This window comes from Typopeltis vanoorti, chromosome 15 (assembly GCF_054136105.1).
Source record: "Typopeltis vanoorti isolate ZY-2024b chromosome 15, IOZ_Tvanoo_1.0, whole genome shotgun sequence".
Taxonomy (NCBI): domain Eukaryota; kingdom Metazoa; phylum Arthropoda; class Arachnida; order Uropygi; family Thelyphonidae; genus Typopeltis; species Typopeltis vanoorti.
This window is the reverse complement of record NC_143563.1, coordinates 26,264,617-26,284,012: the sequence shown is the minus strand read 5'-3', so window position 1 is coordinate 26,284,012 and position 19,396 is coordinate 26,264,617. Positions and strand designations below refer to the sequence as shown.

The 19,396-nt window shown below is 32.6% G+C and overlaps 1 protein-coding gene across 5 annotated transcripts in view; it reads left to right on the top strand.

Moving 5' to 3' along the window:
• RanBP3 (ran-binding protein 3) overlaps positions 1 to 19,396 on the top strand; it is a 282,159-nt gene that overhangs the window by 127,512 nt on the left and 135,251 nt on the right. For all 5 annotated transcript variants that reach the window (XM_090404725.1, XM_090404727.1, XM_090404724.1 and 2 more), the window contains one exon: positions 4,845 to 5,064. In XM_090404725.1, the coding sequence (XP_090260851.1) occupies positions 4,845 to 5,064 (220 nt within the window). The remainder of the gene's footprint in view (positions 1 to 4,844; positions 5,065 to 19,396) is intronic.

Below are 19,396 nucleotides of genomic sequence, written 5' to 3'. Positions count from 1 at the left end.
AGGTTCAAATCCTGCTGTGGGCATGGATGTTTCTGATCATCTTTAGGTGGAAGATAAATTTCATTGTCTGGTGTGAGACCACCACCCTGCTTACTGGAGGCCTGATGTGGCTCGAAAAAGTTCTGTATTGGCCTCTAGAGCAGGGTTTCTGTAAAAAAAAAAATAAATAAATAAATAAAAAAAGATTTATAAAAATAGGGAAAAAAAATCCTTAGTCCACTCATGGTACTAACATACTATAGGTTTACAACCAGGATTTTAAACTCGGATCACTTTTCCTGGTATACTTCTCCAACAAATACTAGCTCATGAGCTTGAATTCCACTACAGGTATGGATGTCTGTGAATGTCTTTAGGTAGAGATGGATTTCATGATCATCACCCTGCTTGCTAGAGTCCTGAAGTGGCATGAAAAATTTTAAAATTCATACAAATCAGGGTTTCTGGATTATCTAACCCTTAGCACTCTGCTAATGTAAATTAGATTTACCAACATATCGGGTAGAATTACAAAAATTACAGAATTAAGTTTTGATGCAAATAGTTGTGAAACTTAAAGCTAAGTGCTTAAATGACATATAGCCACTTAACTTAATTTGGTTAGTCTTGGTTGAAAAATAAATAAAGATACTTAAAGTTGTGAGATGTTAAATGACAAAGGTGAATAAAATAACATTGATCATGTGTTGAGTAGGGATGTTGGGAATATTCAATCTTGCTTCAGAGTAGTTGGCTGAATAAATAGAAAGATTCAGTATTCATCTAACCAAAAGCAGAAAAATTTATTACACGAGAATAACAAATGCAAGCAATTGGGAAAAGCCTTCCCTTGTTTTGTGGGGCTGCATACAAATGCTTGTTGTTTGCAATAGATACTTTTGTTGGGGTTTTTATTTGTCCATTATGCAGTCTTAAAAGTTGTTTATATTATGTGGTATTAAAATTTCTCTTGAAATATTGAAAAATGGTACAGTTTGGCTATGAATAATAATAAAAAAAGCAATGTTTGGAAGTTTTACAATATATATATATATATACAGATTCAAAATATGCACTGTGAAATGTGCAAACAGCGAAATATCTGGATAATACAGAAAAAGTACATATCTTTGATTACTAATGTAAAAACACAAGTATAGCAATGAATTCGTAAAACATGAAGCTGAAGTATCAAACTACAGAATCTAAATACAAGATTGAATAATCTAAATAATAAAAAATAGGATGTAGATGACAAATAGGCATATTCTTTGCTGTATGCTGGCTGAAATGACTACACTTGGTAACAGGCCATACCCACCTGTTCAGAAAAAGATTTCCAAGGCTAATTGAGTAAACCTATTCCACAGTATAATTCTCAGAGAAATTTCTTTTCACAACAGCTAGCAGCATATTGAAAATTGAAATTTTTTTTTTTTCCCCTTCAGAAGTCAGAAAATATTTATGAAACCAGATGTAGACTAATTCCAAAAATGCTGAAAAAGTTATTTTACTAGATCACAATTTATCACTAATTCATTTTGATTATTAAATCCATAATTTTCTTTATATTTCAACATCCATCTTTATTTCATAGCTGAAGAAAAACAATTTTTAGGTTTTACTTGTCTGATAGCTGTTGGTTCTCATCACAGACCATACTTCAAATTGCCGAAGTTTCAAAAAACCTAAAAAGCTTCAAACAGAAATAAGACAAAAACTCTCATTCAATACTATAGTCCAACTGTGTCAGAAAGTTAAATTCATCATAAGAATTTTCAGCAGATGAATAACAAAACATGAAAATATAGAGCAGAGGCTTAAATTTTACAAAAACAAGGAAGAAATAAAAGATGTAATGAATCATTCATGCTTTATAACTAAATCAGAAAGAAACTCAAGTTTATTTTCATTTCTAAGTTTTGAAATTTACTATAGAGCTTATGAGAAGATTATTTTCACATATTCTCTGGTAGATTTTTGAAACATTTAAGCTTATTTCTGTTTGGTTGTAAAGTGTGGATGGATCAATAATATCCTCCATTTCAGTATCTCATGCCAAATTGAAGCCTCTCAGCTCTATAATTTGATAGTTATTATATTTAACAAAAGCACAAATTTTCTCTTTTAATCAAAGAGGCTAAAAGTCTTCGTTAGATGTTATTTTTGTTGAAAGTTTTTTACTTGGTTATACAGTTGACCTTTGAAGGTTGAAGGTTTCCACTTATATGTGGTTTTGGAAAATTTTTTTGGAGATTTGCAACAATTTAAAAAAACTCTGCATGCTGTGTAGCCTAGAAATATCAGAAAAATTAAGAAAAAGTTAGGTATGTCATGAATACATAAAATATATGTGGATACTAGTCTATTTTATCATTTACTACTATAAAGTATACACAAACCTGTTATGAAAAGTTAAAATTTATCAAAACTTACACAAACACTTTCAGACTGTACATAGCCATTTGCAGTCAAGAGAAATGTAAACAAAGGTAAAGATGCAGTATTAAATCACGACTGCATAAAATTAGCTGTTTAAATTAAATTATTTTCTGCTAATTAATTAGCAGAAAATAAAAATTTTTATAATGATTCATTCATTAGTGTATAGGTTAGGCTACCGCAAAGCAGTCGTATCAATTGCACTAGGCAATCATATTGTTGCCTCTTCATTATCAATGCATGAATTGTTATACCTTAAAATAAATATGAATTTCTTTTTCAGATTATCTTTTCTTTTTGATGTTTTGATATTAGTAATATGTATAACATCTACAGTATTTTGTATGTATTAAGACACTATTAATGTAGGTACTGACAGACATACGATTCATCTTGTAAACAGACAACATAAACTTACGGTATCAATAAAAACAGTACAGTAAGGTGTTAGAGAAGTTGGTGAGGAATAGGATTCAGAACTGGTTTTGATAATAGCAATCATTTTTATGATAGCATATGTTGGCTTTTGAGGGGGTGAGTCATGTTTCAGCACTATGCTTATGTATTACAAGGTGAAGATGCATATGGTGGTGGTGGTGTACTTGGATTTTTCAAAAGCCTTTGATAGATTGCCACGTGACAAGCTAGTAGCTAAATTGAAACAGAAGGGATTAGATAAGACTAATGAGTTGGATAACTGATTAGCTGTTAGACAAGTATCAGCAGGTTGTGTAAGGAGGAGTATCACAAAAGAGAACGGTCGCTAGCGGGGTGTCACAGGGATCTATTTAGAGATCATCATTGTTTAACTTTTTATGTTAATGACATTGGGACCAGCTTAACTGGAGATGTGCAGCTGTTTGCTGATGATGCAAAGTCGAGAAGTAGAACAGATGTTATGGCCTTGCATGCTTGAAATTTGGTAAGCAAGGTTGGGATACAGAGTATACGATTAATGGAGAAATTTTGATGGTGGTGGAAGAGATGAGAGATCTTGGGAGTGATGTTGGACAAAGACTTGAAGTAAACTTCAATCAAAAAAAAAAAATCAGCTAATGCCTTTTTATTCCCGAATATAGGGAGTAGGCAATTTTTGGAGACTGAGTGGGCAGTTCAATCTCCACTGGTACCCAATCAGAGATAGTTGGCCCAAGGCTATCACTAATTAAGTGGCACGCAGTGAAGAGAGATGGCTCAACAAGTGCTGCCATCACGTGGTCCCTAATCATAACACTCGTATTTAATGTCTGAAATAATGTGGGTTCTACAGTCGATTTTCTTGAGTTTATGGGACAAAAAAAACAGAGTTTTCAGGAGAAAAAACCCTCTTGCCCATGCCAGAGATAGACTAACTCTGGAACCGGTCGAAAAAAGGCTTAGAAAAATTTCTTCTAGTCGCTGACTAGATTCGAAACCAAGAAGTCTTCCTTTATGCGGTCAAGCACCGTGGCATGCAAACGCCACATCCACTGAGCTACACAGGCTCTTACATTGTTAAAATTGTAAGAACATCCCAGTAGATTATGGCAATGATGAGGAGGGCATTGACATGCAGAAGCAAAGAGATTATAATTCCCTTGTATGAGGCTTTAATCAGGCCACATATGGACTACTGTGCACAAATTTGGTTGTCTGGTTTTCAGGGGAATGTGTTGGAGAGTGTCTGGAGGTTAGTGTTAGGTCTATGGAATGTCAGATATGAGGACAGATTGAGGGAATGCAACTTACAGAACCTTGTGAATTGAAGATGAAGAGGGGATATGATTGAGATATATAAGTTGGGTTGTTACTTGATTAATGTGGAGGAGATTTTTCATAGAGTAGAGGGATGCAAGGGTTGTACTGGATGCCATCCCTAGAAGCTGTATAAGAAGGGTGTGAGCAGGGGAGTGAAGAATATTCTTTGCATGGAGAGTGAAATGCATGCCTGAAAGTGTGATGAGTTGTGGAAACTGTGAATGGATTTAAGGCACAATTAAATGATCTTTTTGCATGAGAGAATATAGATATCTTTCAATGAGTCCATTGACTCCATGGGGATCAGATCTTAATAATAATGTTCATTAACATAACAGGTTTCTTCTTAACCACTTGCCTCACACATAGTACTGATGTGTATAGACTTCGTATCTGCTTATGTGTGGGGTTGATGTATGTATATATACAAAAGTAATTTCTCTTCTAAAAAATATGAAATATTGCCAATACTCATTCCGTTTTCAGTTATTTTACTTTCATCTTTAACATTAAAGATGAAAGTAGAATTCTTGAAAATGGCAGTTATATGCTTTTTTTTTTTTTTTTTAAGTAGAAACTTTTGTATAGAGTATATCATAAAACTTTCATAATAGTAAAAACAAGGGGACTTTATAAAACCTGAATTGTTGAATAAAACATTAATCTAAATACTATTTTCTTTTTAGGATCAAAACAAGATGATAAAGAAAATAAAAATGATGAAAATGATGCTATAGCATCAAAAGAGATTAATTCAACAATATGTGAAAGTAATGGAAAAGTTTTAAGGCCTGAATTGACAAATCCTTTACTTTTATCAGCTGATAGTGCTACTAAAATCCTAGTTTCAAAATCTGGTTCAGGGGAAGCTAGTTTTCGCTTTGCTGTGTCTCAGTCAGATGAAACGTAAGTTTTATGTTCATGTTGCTTAAATATATCTTTACAACCATTTCAAATATTTATCATCTTGTTTCATTCTCCTCATTCTGTGCAGCATGCAATATAATGGATGCTAGCTTTGCTAATATTTGCACTTTCTGCATAATTTTCAAAAATTCCACTAAGATGTCTGTAGTGCCTTCATCATCAGTGTAACAAACCCAACATCACTATAAAGTTCTAAAATGTTTCCATCGGGAACATCTGCTTCTTCTTAAGTATTTTGCAAATGAGCAGGTTCTTCTCTTAGTAGCAAAAACTTTCCTTCCACTCTCTTCTGTTCTGAGCCTTTTCTTTCAAGGTTGTGTACCTGTCTCCATTCAGCATGTCATCTAGCATTGTTTTCCTTACTCTTCCTCTGGGTCTTTTTCTGTCTATTTTTCCTTTGATGGCATCCCTGATGATTCCATTTCCTCTTAGAATATGTCTGATCCAGTTTCCCTTTTTTCTTTTTATCCTCTTTAACAGACTTCTTTCTTCTTCTACTCTTTTTAAGACCTCTTCATTAGCTGTGATCTGCTATAATGGTATAAATTCAAATTATCTCAACTAAATAAATAAAAAAGAAAGTACATATTTCATATCTTTTTCACTTTTTTCATTTTGTATAGCATTTTCAGAAACTAAGTTTATGGTATAAAATAATAGAAAATAAAGACAGTTGTATGCACTGTGCAATCCCATGCCATTTACATTTCTTAGTATAATATTTACATGTAAATATTATCATCATGAAAAGCCCTGCACCCACTACTTATAACTATGGATTTTATAACACTCGTTATAAACAGTCATTATTACTATTGGAAAACCTTGTTAATGAAACTGATGAAACTAGTATACTAAATTCATTTGTTAATGTTTTGTTAATTATTATTAAAATGAATTATTAAATGATTAATAATTCATTTTGCTAATGATTTCTTTTATTTGAACTTTTAAAATTCCAATTTGTCTGTTATTGAATAGCTTTTCATCCATGGTGTATGACAGGGGTGTTCAACCCGTCGATCGCGGAGCGATTTTTGGTCGATCTCTTGTGTATTTGTGCTCATTTACAAATTTAATTAAAACTGAAAACATAATATTTTATTTATCATTATTTTGTATTATTTTTAATTCGTTTTAAGTGTATTGTTTATTTATTTTTCGTTAAAATTGTCAAATCAGTAATTTTCTGATAAGTCCGCATAAATGAATTAATTTGGATCAGTGGAAGTCAAACAGCGAGCTGAGTGAATACGATTATAAGCAAAGTGTAAAAACTGGATTGTAGCTTAAATATTAAATATTCCAAAGCACAATACATCAATTTTTTACTTAGGTTAAGTCCCATGTGAATATTGTAAAAAAACAAACTTTGTTTGTCTCGGCATAGATATTTTTGTAAATAACTCTTTTGAAGTTAACTGTATATACTGCTTTAATAAGAATATGTTGGAGTGTTAAAAACAAAGGCAATGTTTTTGTCGCTGAAGCTGTACACGGCAGCATTAGAAAGATTGTTATTGAAACTTGTATGTATGAGAAAAGCTTGCAGGCTCTAAGTGTAAACATCTCCGAAGTCTGTCAGAAAGAGTTCAAACAACTTTCCGATGGCTGGCAACTTACAATCAAAAGAAAGTGGAGGAGAACAAAAGGTGTGCTGAATGTGAAACTTAAGATGAAAGACTCATACCGATTCTTTGGGGGTTGCCAAACTTCATGCGAGGTCTCAGAGGAGGTCTAATAAAAAGGGACTGAAGCTAGCAGAAGGGGTCCCGGTTCCAGAATTGCTGTCAGAGAGGAGGCCGCCCGGTCCAGATTCGCCGTCAGAGAGACTGCCGGGATCCACGTTGCTTGAGAGAGGAGTTTCCCACTACCAGAAAGGAGCTTCTCGGTTCGAGACGTCGCTAGAGAGAGAGACTACTTCTAGACCACAGACAAGGTTTCAAATTGTCAAAAGGAAGAGTTCGAATTGCCAGAGAAAAGTTTCCAGGCCAGGTTAATGTCAGACATTCACCAGTGTGTTGCGTTTTCATTACAATTTGATGAATCAAATGACTTCACTGATATTGCTCAGTTAATGGTATTTATTCGCATGGTATTTCAAGATTATTCAAGTAAAGAAGAAACTTTTGAAAATTATACCATTATTGGGAAGGACTAGGGGAGAAGACGTTTGATGAATTTGTGAAACCATACAAACTTCCGCCTTTTAAACTCGTGTCTATTACTACTGATGGTGCTCCTGCAATGATAGGTAATAAATTAGGCTTCATTTCATTATGTAAAAACGATGACAAATATCCATATTTTTTAACGTACCACTGTATTATTCACCAACAAGTACTGTGTAGTAAAAGATTAAACACAAAAGATGTGTTGGATATTACATTTCAAATTGTAAATTCTGTTAGAGGAAAAGCCCTGCAATGGCGGTTATTTAAATTACAGGTAGATAATGATAAGGAACTTCTATTGTACAATAATGCTCGCTGGCTCAGCAGAAGTCAATTTTTAGAAAGATTTCTTGTATTAATTAACTACATAAAATTTTTCTTGATGAAAAAGGAGATATTTATCCACAATTGGTGTTACACTTATCATTTTTAGTAGATTTCTGTATGAAATTAAGCAATTTACTTTTAGAGTTACAAGGTAGAGATAAAAATTTAATTCACATGTTAAGTTCAATAAAAACTTTCCAACAATATTTACTTTTATTAAAGAAAAATATAAATGACCGCGAATTTAGACATCTCCCATATTTATTAAAAATTTTTGAACAAAATCAAGAAATGCTTTGCTATGATTTAAAAGAATTTATTCAAGAAATGGAATTAGTCGAGGAAGAAATAAATTCAAGATTTTAATAAAACTGAAATGATTGTATCTTGTATCAATAATCCATTTCAAGAAAACTTGAACATCACAGAAATTTCAAATAAAATTAGTGGGCTGTTTGATGTAAACCAAGCTGAAGTAGAGCTTGAGATAATAAACATTCAGAATAGTTTACATTTAAAATCAATAAACAATGAAGTCATTTGGAAGTATGCACATGAAAAATTCCCAATATTAACTGATATTGCGTGAAAAATTCTGTCGTGTTTCGGATTGACATACTTGTAAGAATCTGCGTTTTCAAATATGACCGTCATAAAAAATCAATTAAGAAACCAAATTACAAATGATCATTTGGATGATTGTCTGTGATTGGCCACTTCTTCATATCAACTTGACTATGAAAATATTGCGAGGTCCAAACAATACCAAATTTCACATTAACTTTTTTTTTTTAATCAACCAGCATTTCCTGCAACTTGCAAGTTTGTAATCAACCTGTTGTTTTTTCTAACTTTGGTTTTCCAAAATAGAGAAATAAATATTTTATTCCAATATATATATATATATATATATATATATATATATATATATATATATTTTTTTTTTTGTTGTATTAAAATAATTAAAAGTAAATAAATTTTTAAATACGCAAATAAAGTTTTTAGTTGTTTATTTGTGCATAATCAGATATCAGGTTGGGGGAACATAATCTATATAAGAAGTAGATAGGCAAATAACTTATATATAAGAGAGTAGATCACCAAATAACTTTTTATAGAAAAATAGCTCGCGTAGTAAAAAAGTTGAACACCACTAATGTATGACTTTCATTTCATTTATTTACTTGGACCATTACAAAATCACAGTATTACAGAAATATTATTATATAGGCTCTTCTAGGATCAGGTATAGACTTTTCCATGTATCATAGTACCTAAATACCTATGTTGGTGTCTTTCTTTAAAATATTCACCAAAAAATTGAATAAGAATAAGAGTTTTCAAGTATATATTTATCTTCTTCTTCTTCTCTCTTCCATCATCTATGTGGATGATGATGAGGCTGAATGAACTCTTTCCACTTCTGTCTGTCTCGGGAGAGTCCGAACAATTCTCTCCAGTTTGGTGTCACTTGTTATGATTTGGTTTTGAGGTCCTCTTTTATTTTGTCTATCCATCTAATTCTGGGCTGTCCTTTGGATCTTTTACCTTCCATCGTTGTATTCAGGGCTTTAGATGGTAGTCTTTTTGTTCCCATTCTGGTCACACGGCCAAACCATCACAGTCTTCTTTCTTGGATTTTGTCTATTATTGTTATTGCTCGTTTTAGTCGTTTCCTTATGTCTTCGTTTCTTAGTCGATCTAGTAGAGATATTCCAAGTAATCTTCTTAGCCATCCCGTTTCAGTAACTAATAATTTTTTCTCTTCAGCCTTTCTGAGATTCCAGCATTCACTTCCATAGAGGAGTATTGGGAGGACCATTGTTTCATAGATTCTTACTTTTGTTACTCGTTTGATGTCTCTTGACTTCCATATTTTATTAAGTCGTCCAAAAGTTTGGGATGCTTGACTGATTCTTCTGTTTATATCTTTTATAATTTCACTATTGTATTCAATAACTCATCCAAGGTAGGTGAAATTTTCTACCTGCTCTAGATTCTTACTATTTCAGTTTTCAGATTGGTGGTGCTTTTTCCTATTTGTGTAATTTTTGTCTTGTCTATATTTATGTTTAATCCAGATTTTATACACTTCTCCTTTATTTTATCAGAAATTCGCTGTGGATTTTCTTCTGTGCTTGCAAGTAATGCAATGTCGTCTGCAAATTTTAAATTTGTCACATTTTTCCCGTATATTTTGATTCCAGAGTCTTCATTGTTTAAGGCCTATTGGTTACTTCTTCCAGCATAAGATTGAACAGGCGTGGTGACAGATTGCATCCCTGTCTTACTCTGCTCTCTGTGTGGAACCAGTTGGTTAAGGTGTCCTCCATTCGTACTGCACTTTCAGATTTCTCATATAGATTCTTTATTATTCTTATGGTTTTGTTGGGAATTTCATATTCTTCCATAGCTTTCCATAGTTCTCTTCTGCGGATTGAATCAAATGCCTGACGAAAGTTTATGAAATTTATGTAGCAATTTTGGTTTTACTCTAGTGTCTTTTCTATTAGCTGTCTTCAAGTGAATAGTTGATCAATTGTGCTTCACCCTGGGCTGAAACCGGCTTGTTCTTCTCCTAGTGCCAGTTCTATATTTGGCTTAATTTGTTTTTGGAGTACTTTCATAAAAACCTTACTTGGAATACCGAGGAGTCTAATGCCTCTGTAATTATTGTTCTGTTTTATCTCCTTTTTTGTATATAGGAGTTATGACTGATTTGGTCCAATCAGTCATAACTCCTATATACAAAATTAATGGTTCCAAAAGTTGTTCCTTTCCTGCTTTTAAGAATTCTGCATGTATTTGATCAATGCCAGGCGCTGTCCTAGTTTTGAGTTTTTCCTATGCTGTGTGCTATTATTTCTTTGGTAAAGATATTTTTTTTTATCCTCTTCCATTTCAATGGCTGGAATCGTATCCTGGGAGCTGTTTTTATTATATAAATCTTTGAAGTATTCTTCCCATCTGGCCATTCTTTTTGTTTTACTTTCAATTATTTGTTCCCTCTTTGTCTTTGTTCATTATAATTTTGGTTATCCATATCTTACTAATTTGGTCTATTTGTTTTTATAATCCATGAAGGTTATTTTCTTTTGATAGCTTTTCTGCCATTTTGCATTTTTCTTCTAACCAGTTATTCTTGTCTCTTTTAACTAGTTTTTTTATTTCTCTAGTTAATCTATTATATTCATTTCTGTTTTAGTTTCATGCTTTTCCTTTGATCGTTTAACCTTTTTACTTCATTCGAGATACAGTCCTTTTTACTTTCTCTTTCTGTGTAACCTATTGTTTTTTCTGCCGAATTTAATATTATTTTCTTTAATTTGCACCAGTGTTCTTCGATGTTTATATTCTGTTTTTGGTAGTTCCTTCATGTTTTTTATCTAGTTCTAGTTGATATTTTCTTAGAATATTGTTGTCTTATAGTTTTTTTACATTCAGTCTCCTTTTGACTCTAAAAGTGCTTCCAGATTTTAACTTTATTCTTAGGTTTGCTAATACTAGTTTATGGTCTGATCCACAATCTACAGTTTAGGTTACTCGATTTCCATCTTTGGTTTACAATAATATAGTCTATCATATTCTTGGTTTGTCTGTCTGGTGATATCCATATCCATTTTCTTTGGGGTTTTGGATGTTTAAAGAGAACGTTGGTTATTGTTAGTCTATTATTTGAGCAGAAGTTTAGAAGTCTTTCACCACGTTCATTTCTTTCTCCATACCCGAACTTTCTGATTACTCTTGGTCACGTATGGTCACGTATCCCAGTCTTTGCCTACTTTTGCATTTAAGTTCCCCATTACAATTAGGAGATCTTGACTTGATGTCTGCTGTACTGCTTTTTGCAAATCTATATAGAACTCCTCAATGTCTTCTGGTGATGATGTTGAAGTTGGTGAGTATATTTGAATAATAGTTAGTCATCCGATTGATGTTTTAAATCTTGCTTGAATTATCCTAGCTGAGATAGGATTGTAGGACAATAGAGTTTTGAGCCTTTGGTTTTAATATAAGTGCTACTCCTTCTTGGTGTTTGTTGTCCTTCCTGCTTGAAGTTAATATTTTGTACTGTCTATGGTGGAATTCTCCTTTTCCAGTTCACCTGGTTTCACAGAATCCAATCACTTCCCATCGGTAGTTGTCTAATTCATGCAGTAGTATTTCCAATGCTCCTTTCTGGTGAAGAGTTCTTACATTCCCTGTTCCTATGCTTGTTATGTTTTTCTTGTCTATGAGGTGATGTTTTGTTCCAATAGCATATTTTTCGCCTTCACTATCTTGGTTCCCTAATAGTGGGCGCGATCCTTGTTTGACAGGGCAACGGTCGAGCTGGCATGTATCCCTAGGTTGGTTAGAGTTCATATGTTTATAGCTTTTGCTTATTTAAATGGAGTGTGATAGTCTCCAGGTATTTGGAAGTTTTTTATATCCTAATTTGTTTAGATTAGAAATGTTCTGTAGAGCATAAGCAGATTCCCAGAATAAACTTTCACTTTTAAAGCAGTCTTTGTAGAGTAACAATTTTTTTCTCTAATTGCACGTAGGTTGTTAAGTACATGATAGGAAAGATAGGAAAATCTGCTTTGCCCATATTAATTCATAATTATGTTTTGGTGTTTTTGATTTTGCCGCATAAGCTTCATCTTTGGAGAGCAGATAAAGGAAATTTCTTTAAATATTGGTTTATAATACTTGATATCTTGTATTTATTGAGTATTTCCTTATCCCCCCCCCCCCAATGTAATGAATTACTACTGTTTTGGAGCAATTTAATTGCTCTGTTAGTTTGCCTTTTAGGTGTGGGATGTCTGGACAGTATAGTCACTTAGATGTGTGTGCAAACAGTGATGGATTTTTGTAGCTACATAGATTTAAGTGAATTAATTTAGTGCTCACAGTTTTACATGTTTGTAGCTAAATGAAAAAAAGGGTAACATTAATATGTGAAATCTTCTATTAGTGGTGTTAGTGTTTAAACCCTCAAAATGTCACTATTTCAAATATTTAAAATGGAAAAGAACTGCAAAATTTTAAATTCGAGTTGCTAAGTAAATGCGTTTAAACAGCAATGTCAAAGAACAGCATGCAAGTTTCACTTAGTGAAATATTTATTTATGACGAGGATAACAGTTGTGTGCTTGTATTCTTGAGATGCTCAAGTTTTCAGGCAAAGGGTGGGATGGTGTGCAGAATCTTCTGACGTGTCACTTGTCAGGTAAGTCACATTTGGAAGTATAGCAACATTAAGAAACAAAAAAACAGTCTTTTTAAGGTGGACCTGTCAGCACAGTGCATGAAAGTTTGTCTGAAAGGGAAGATAGCCTCATCAGTCTTGAACAAAAACAGTCTAACCCAGAACAAATCTAGATACTTATTGATAGTGTTCTGTTGGCAATCAGAATGAATAGTTCTTTGCTTTCCATTCAATATATAAATAATCACATGGCTAAATATTTGAACATAGCTGAGAGCTGGAGAAGCAAGAAGTTTTAATTTATGACATTCCAGAATTCTGGAATGTCATAAATGAAATAGCAGCATCTACTTTTCACACTTTAGTAGTTGATGAAGGAGAAAATTTAATACTACATTTCATTCAGATTTAACAAGTATCAAAATTCTCGGAGAATTACTTGTATATTGGTACAGAGGTGAAAAAATGTTAGTATGCCAAAGTGATAAGCGGATTAAAAACATGTCTGGAGGCAGTCACGTACGGAAAGTCTAATAGGTGTGTGGGAGTTTCCCGTGGACACGTAAAAAGGAGCGACGGCACGGAGTGCAGACGAGTTAGGTGCCGGGTAAAAACAATGACGTAGTAGGGAGAATATCACAGCAGTGAATATATAGAGCTTGGCAATGCCAACTCGGGGCTCTTTTTCCATCTTGTTCCTGTTGTTCCCGGAGAAGGAAGTTCGAGTGCGGTCGAGAAGGACCGATGTCCATAGGCAGCTACGTGGTCAGGCAGAGATCCAGCGCGAGCATTGGCCTCACCACATCGGTATAATCAGCATAGACCGAGATGATATGCGGAATCACGTGGACTGATCCCCACAGACCAGCTTCACCTACATCGAAGGAAGCGAATCGTGAATGTATTCGCCAGCCTGTTCTTTCAGAAAGCAGTAAACCGGAGGAAGAAACATCGAGCCATAAGAATATAACAGATGATCGAAAGAGAAAGCCAGAGTGATCCTAATACCCGGTAATGTAAGAACTTTTTAAATCCTTTGTATATACAGGAATGTTAGATTGTAATGAAGATAGGAACTGATAAGTTATTGGACTTTCGAAGTGTAATAGGACTTTAGCATCTGATCCACATATAGAATGTTATAGCTCTGTGTATGAGGACTTGCAAAGTTTGTGATAGAATACAGGGCCGAGCCGTGCGGTTGTGCAGATTGTGTGCCGCACAAGGGCGCTTGAAGATAGGGGTGCCATTTCATGATGGGAAATAATAATAATAATAATAATAATAATATATTTTTATAATTTGTTTGAAGTGAAACGTTATCATTATTACCACAGATTTTATTCCATAAAGAAAGCATCGACTCAGCGAAAATTGTATAAATATTCTCGATTGTTTATTATATTTTTAGTGGCAATTGTTAGTTTAAGACAGACAGTGAATTCATACCGTCGACAGGGTGTAGCATAGAGGCAGCCTGCCTAAAGTCACTGCTTAATAAGGGTGCCTGTTCAACCATATTACCGCAACATGATATTTTACAAAATACAGCGTTTAGTTTAGCAAATAAAAACACTCTATTTCCTATTGACAGTTAAATATGTGCTTATTATATTTTATTAATAAAAAATTAGTAATACATACTAAAACTAAACATTTTAGAACCCACTTATTAGATACTTAAGGAAACAACCCATAAAGTGTCATACGATGTGAATTTCATAAACTTTTATAGTCAATATATGTATTAAATTTTATTATGCATGAATTCTACTCAAATTGCGAATCACTATCGTCCCGACTTTCACATTTTACTCCCTGCAATAAACAATACGCCCTCCACAACAGCAACTATACTGCAGAATCACGAAAAACAATTCGTTTTATCATGTCACTGAATGAGGTTCACATACATTTGCAGACTGTGTAATATATTTCTCAACAAACAGTGCAATTAGAGACAACTGGGAATATATAAACACTAACTAATAATCACATCTCTGCTGTATAGACTTAGCAAACCACATGTTGCAGGTGCAAGATATATTTTTGCATGACACTACTTGTCATGAACGTGTTAAAACTAAGAAATATATAGTGAATGCATTTCACATATGGAAATCAGTTTAAGAGAATTAGCATTTCAATTCAATCGTCAGCTTGTTTTGTTTGGGTGCAGTATTAACAATCTTTAGTTAATACTGCACCAATCATATGCACTTCTTAATAGTTGCTTTTTCTCTACTAGCCTACAATCACACACATCTTTCACTTCTCATTAGTAATTTGTCAAGGATTGTTCATTACGTATCTCAAGTTTTAAATTACTGGTAATTTTGCTTGATATAATTGGAAAGAAGATGACTCTATTTGGGTAGATAACATTGATTGCACACAAGGAAACTGCTCTTGAGGACAGAAGTGATGGTGAATAGAAGCTTCTTGGTAAGTCATACCCATTTTCAGTTTTTGTTTTCCTGAAAACTTTAGTTTCCGAAAATCCCCGCATACATCTCGGACCACGATTTCTTAGCTTTAATTTTGGGGGAAAAAAGTGAGAGTTATAGTCGAGTAAATACGGTAATTTTTTTAGCTTTCAAATTCTTAAGTATAGATCATTGGTTAAAGACTGGATTAATAAAATGCACAAAAAGAGAACAATATAGCAGATATAGAAATAGGCAATTTCACTTGTCCCATGATGATAAATAATTTATAATAAGTAAAAATGTATAGTATGTTTATAAATTTTGTTCTATTAAAAATAAATCATATTTTTTTTTGTTGAAATGTATATCTAAATTCAAATAAAACACATTTAAAATGAAATATATTTTTATTTATTATTATTATTTTGATAAGGGTATTTTGAAAAGGTACTTGGTAATAATGAAAATTAAAGAAGGGGTACAGATATCTGAAGTTTCAGAAACACTGATCTATCTAAATATTTAGTCTGAAACATAGGTGTATAGTACGATGTTCGTTTTCTTAAATTCAGCTTCAAATTTGGATAGATGAAATAGCGTCTATCCAAATATGCACTTCTTACATTTTTTTCAGTGTCATTTCAATTTTGAATTTGAAACATATTGAGTGTATTGTGTATTCTGTGTTTAAGTGACTTTGGACAATTTTTAACTTGTTTTTGTGAATTTGGATTATTATTCACGTAAAGTAAGTACATCTGTTATATTTTTGCTAAGTTTGAAAATCAGTTTCATTGTTTCATTTTAGTTAATTATCTTATTTTGAAAACAAAAGATTTTTATCGTATGTTGGGTAGACGTCTAGAAAATAAATAATTTTCAATAAGAGATTTATTTATATATTTGTTCTTGTTCTGGTTGGAAGACATTGGGGTTTGGGTCCTTTTACTAATGTCTTTAATAAATAATTTTAATATTCTAGAAATTTCTTAATTATTAAACAATTACCAGAATGCAAGAAATATTAAATAAATATCACTGAGAAATCAATCAGTGCCTAATATCTCTACTTGCTAATTTTCAAAAAAATACCTAAATTTATGTAAGCATATTTATTATTCAAAGCATCTGAAAAATCAAATTCTGTAGTAAAAAAAAAAGTCAGTTTTGGGCCATTCACCTTAAAAATAATTGAGGTTAAAAATAAGTTTAAGGGAAAATTTCAGGAATTATTATTTATTTTGGTGGACAACTTTTAATGCTCTTCTTATTTTAAAGTCTTACCAAGTATGTTAACCCCCAGATGTTGGAAAAAAAGCCAAAGAAGTTATCTGGTGCACAAAACAGGAAAAGACAATTGCAACGAGTACAACTGGAACATAAATCGGCTGGATCGCTTAATAAATTTTTAACTTCAGGACCACATAAAAAACGAAGAACAGAAAGTTCTGATGAAGCAAGTACTCCGTGTAGCTCTACTATAGAAAAAGAGAGATGAAACAAATGTTATATGCGAAAATGAAACTGGCCTGACAGGAATGTCTACAGAAGTTACAGCAGAAGAAATATTGGATTCCAATTCAGCAAAACACGAAACTTCAAATTTTACTTTAAATTTTAATGTTAATGATCCAGGTACTTGGCCGAATCATATAACTACGAAAGTTAGAGATTGTTTAGTTGAGCATTGCCCGTGTCAAGTAGTTAATAAAGAATTTCCCAAAGATGAATCTGGCCATAAGTTTTCCGGTTCATGCTATTATCGAACTTTAGCAAATGGAGAAAAACTTTTACAAAGTTATTTAGTTTATTCAGAATCGTGAAATTCGGTTTTCTGTTATTATTGCTGCAAAATATTTGATAGTCAAAATTCCCAACTTACTAACGAATACGGTTGTAACGATTGACAGTATTTGAGTCATATACTAAAAATACATGAGACAAGTTCCGTGCACATTAAAAACTGTTCAAAATACAGCGAACTTAAAATGTCGTTGATTAAGAAATGCATTATTGATTGCACACAACAAAGATTATATGAAACTGAGAAAAAATATTGGCAATCTGTTATAGAACGATTGCTCTAAATAATACAATATTTATCAAGACAGTGTATAGCTTTTAGAGGTTTTCACAAAAACCTTTTGAAAATGATAACGGTAATATTTTAAAGTTAGTAGAAACTGTCGCTAAATTTGATTCGATGATGGCAGAACACTTGCATCGCATCCAAGTATCACAAAACAGGAACATTGCTCATTATTTAGGTGATAAAATACAAAATGAAATCATCCGTATAATTTCGGAAGCTATAAAACAAAAGATTTTAGAGATGGTTAAACAGGTGAATTATTATTCATTAATTCTTGACACTACTCCGGATATAAGCCACACAGAACAATTATCTATTGTTATCATCATCATCATCATCATCAAATTCCTGCCATGTACCCTCAAGGGGTGTACAGGATATGACAGTACTACATGAAAAAATTACATCATTACTAACTTCCTATCTACAATTTTCCTCCAAATCAGTCTGTTACTTGTCAACACTCCAACATTATCAGATCTTATATTTCTATCATCTAAGGCACTTTGTACCGTATCAATCCACCTATATCTTGGTCTTCCTCTGGGTCGTTTTCCTGCCAACCTGGCAGAGAATACTTGTTTTGCTAATCTTTCCTCTCCCATTCTATTTAAGTGACCATACCATCTGAGATTAGCTCTGCTAACGCATTCCTGGATGCTGACAATGTCAAGTTCTTTCCTAATCTATTGTTATTAGATTTGTTAATCAAAATAAAGATACAAATAAATTTTTGGGTTTTCAATCTGTAGAAGATACCACTGGGCAAGAAATATTTCAATTTATAAACAATTATATAAAATTATCGAATATTAACATTTCGGATTTACCCGGCCAAGCTTATGTTAACTGTTCAAATATGCGAGGTAAACATAATGGACTGCAGAAACAAATCCTTGAAATAAATTCAAGGGCTTTTTTTTATTCCGTGTGCTGCTCATTCATTAAATTTGGTAGTTAATGATGCAGCTAAGATATCCTGTGAAACTGTAAATAATTTTGAGCTAATACAGGAATTATATAATTATTTTTCAATATCTGTGAAGCGTTGGGCTATATTAAAAAAACATATTCGTGTTTTAAATTTTAAATCACTTTCTGCTATTAGGTGGGAAAGTAGAATATAGAAGCAATAAAGCCACTTAAAAATAATATCAAGGAAATTTAAAAGGCTCTTTTTGATATTACGGAAGATGAAACTAAAATATCGATTCTAGAGTTCAGGCAGACAACTTAATTTCAAAGATTTATTCGTTTAAATTATTTGCTCTGTTCATGTTTGGTACGAAATCTTAAGTCTCGTAAATGTTGCAAGCAAAATAATGCAGAATCTGACATTTGATATAGGAAAATTACAGAAAATCTTGATTATGTTATACAAGAATTAAATACTCGCTGAACAGACCAATATTTTGAAAATATTATTAGAACTGCAAAAGAAGTAGCAAACGATCTTAATATTGATCCTATTTTTCCAGACATTCGCAAAAGAACAAAAACAACAATCTTTGGTTACAAAGCATCAGATGAGACAATGCATGATCCTAAACAAAATTTTAAAATAAATTTTTTCTTCGTGATTTTAGACACGACAATAACTTCAGTCACGGAAAGATTCATACTCTTAAAACAACATAGCGAGGACTTGAAAGTTGTAGGAGACATTAGCAAATTAAAAGATTGGAGCGACGAAGATTTAACGAAACATTGTAAAGATTTGCACTTAAAACTGAGCGAGAATCAAGATTTCGAATCGCGATATTGATGGTATGACTTTATTTGAGGAATTAAAAACTTTGCATTGTTTTATTAAAAAAAGAGTCGGCTCCTCAGGATGTTTTAAATTATATATACGAAAATAAATTAATCGGCACGTTTCCGAATACTGCGATTGTGATGCGTATTTATTGAACATTATCAATATTCGTAGCATCAGGGGAAAGAAGGTTTTCAAAACTGAAACTAATAAAAAATTATTTGAGGTCAGTAATGTCTGGAGAGCGTCTAACGGATTTATCAATTATATCATTCGAAAATAATATTATGGATTCATTAGACATTAAAGATATTATTAAAACTTTTGTGGTGGCTA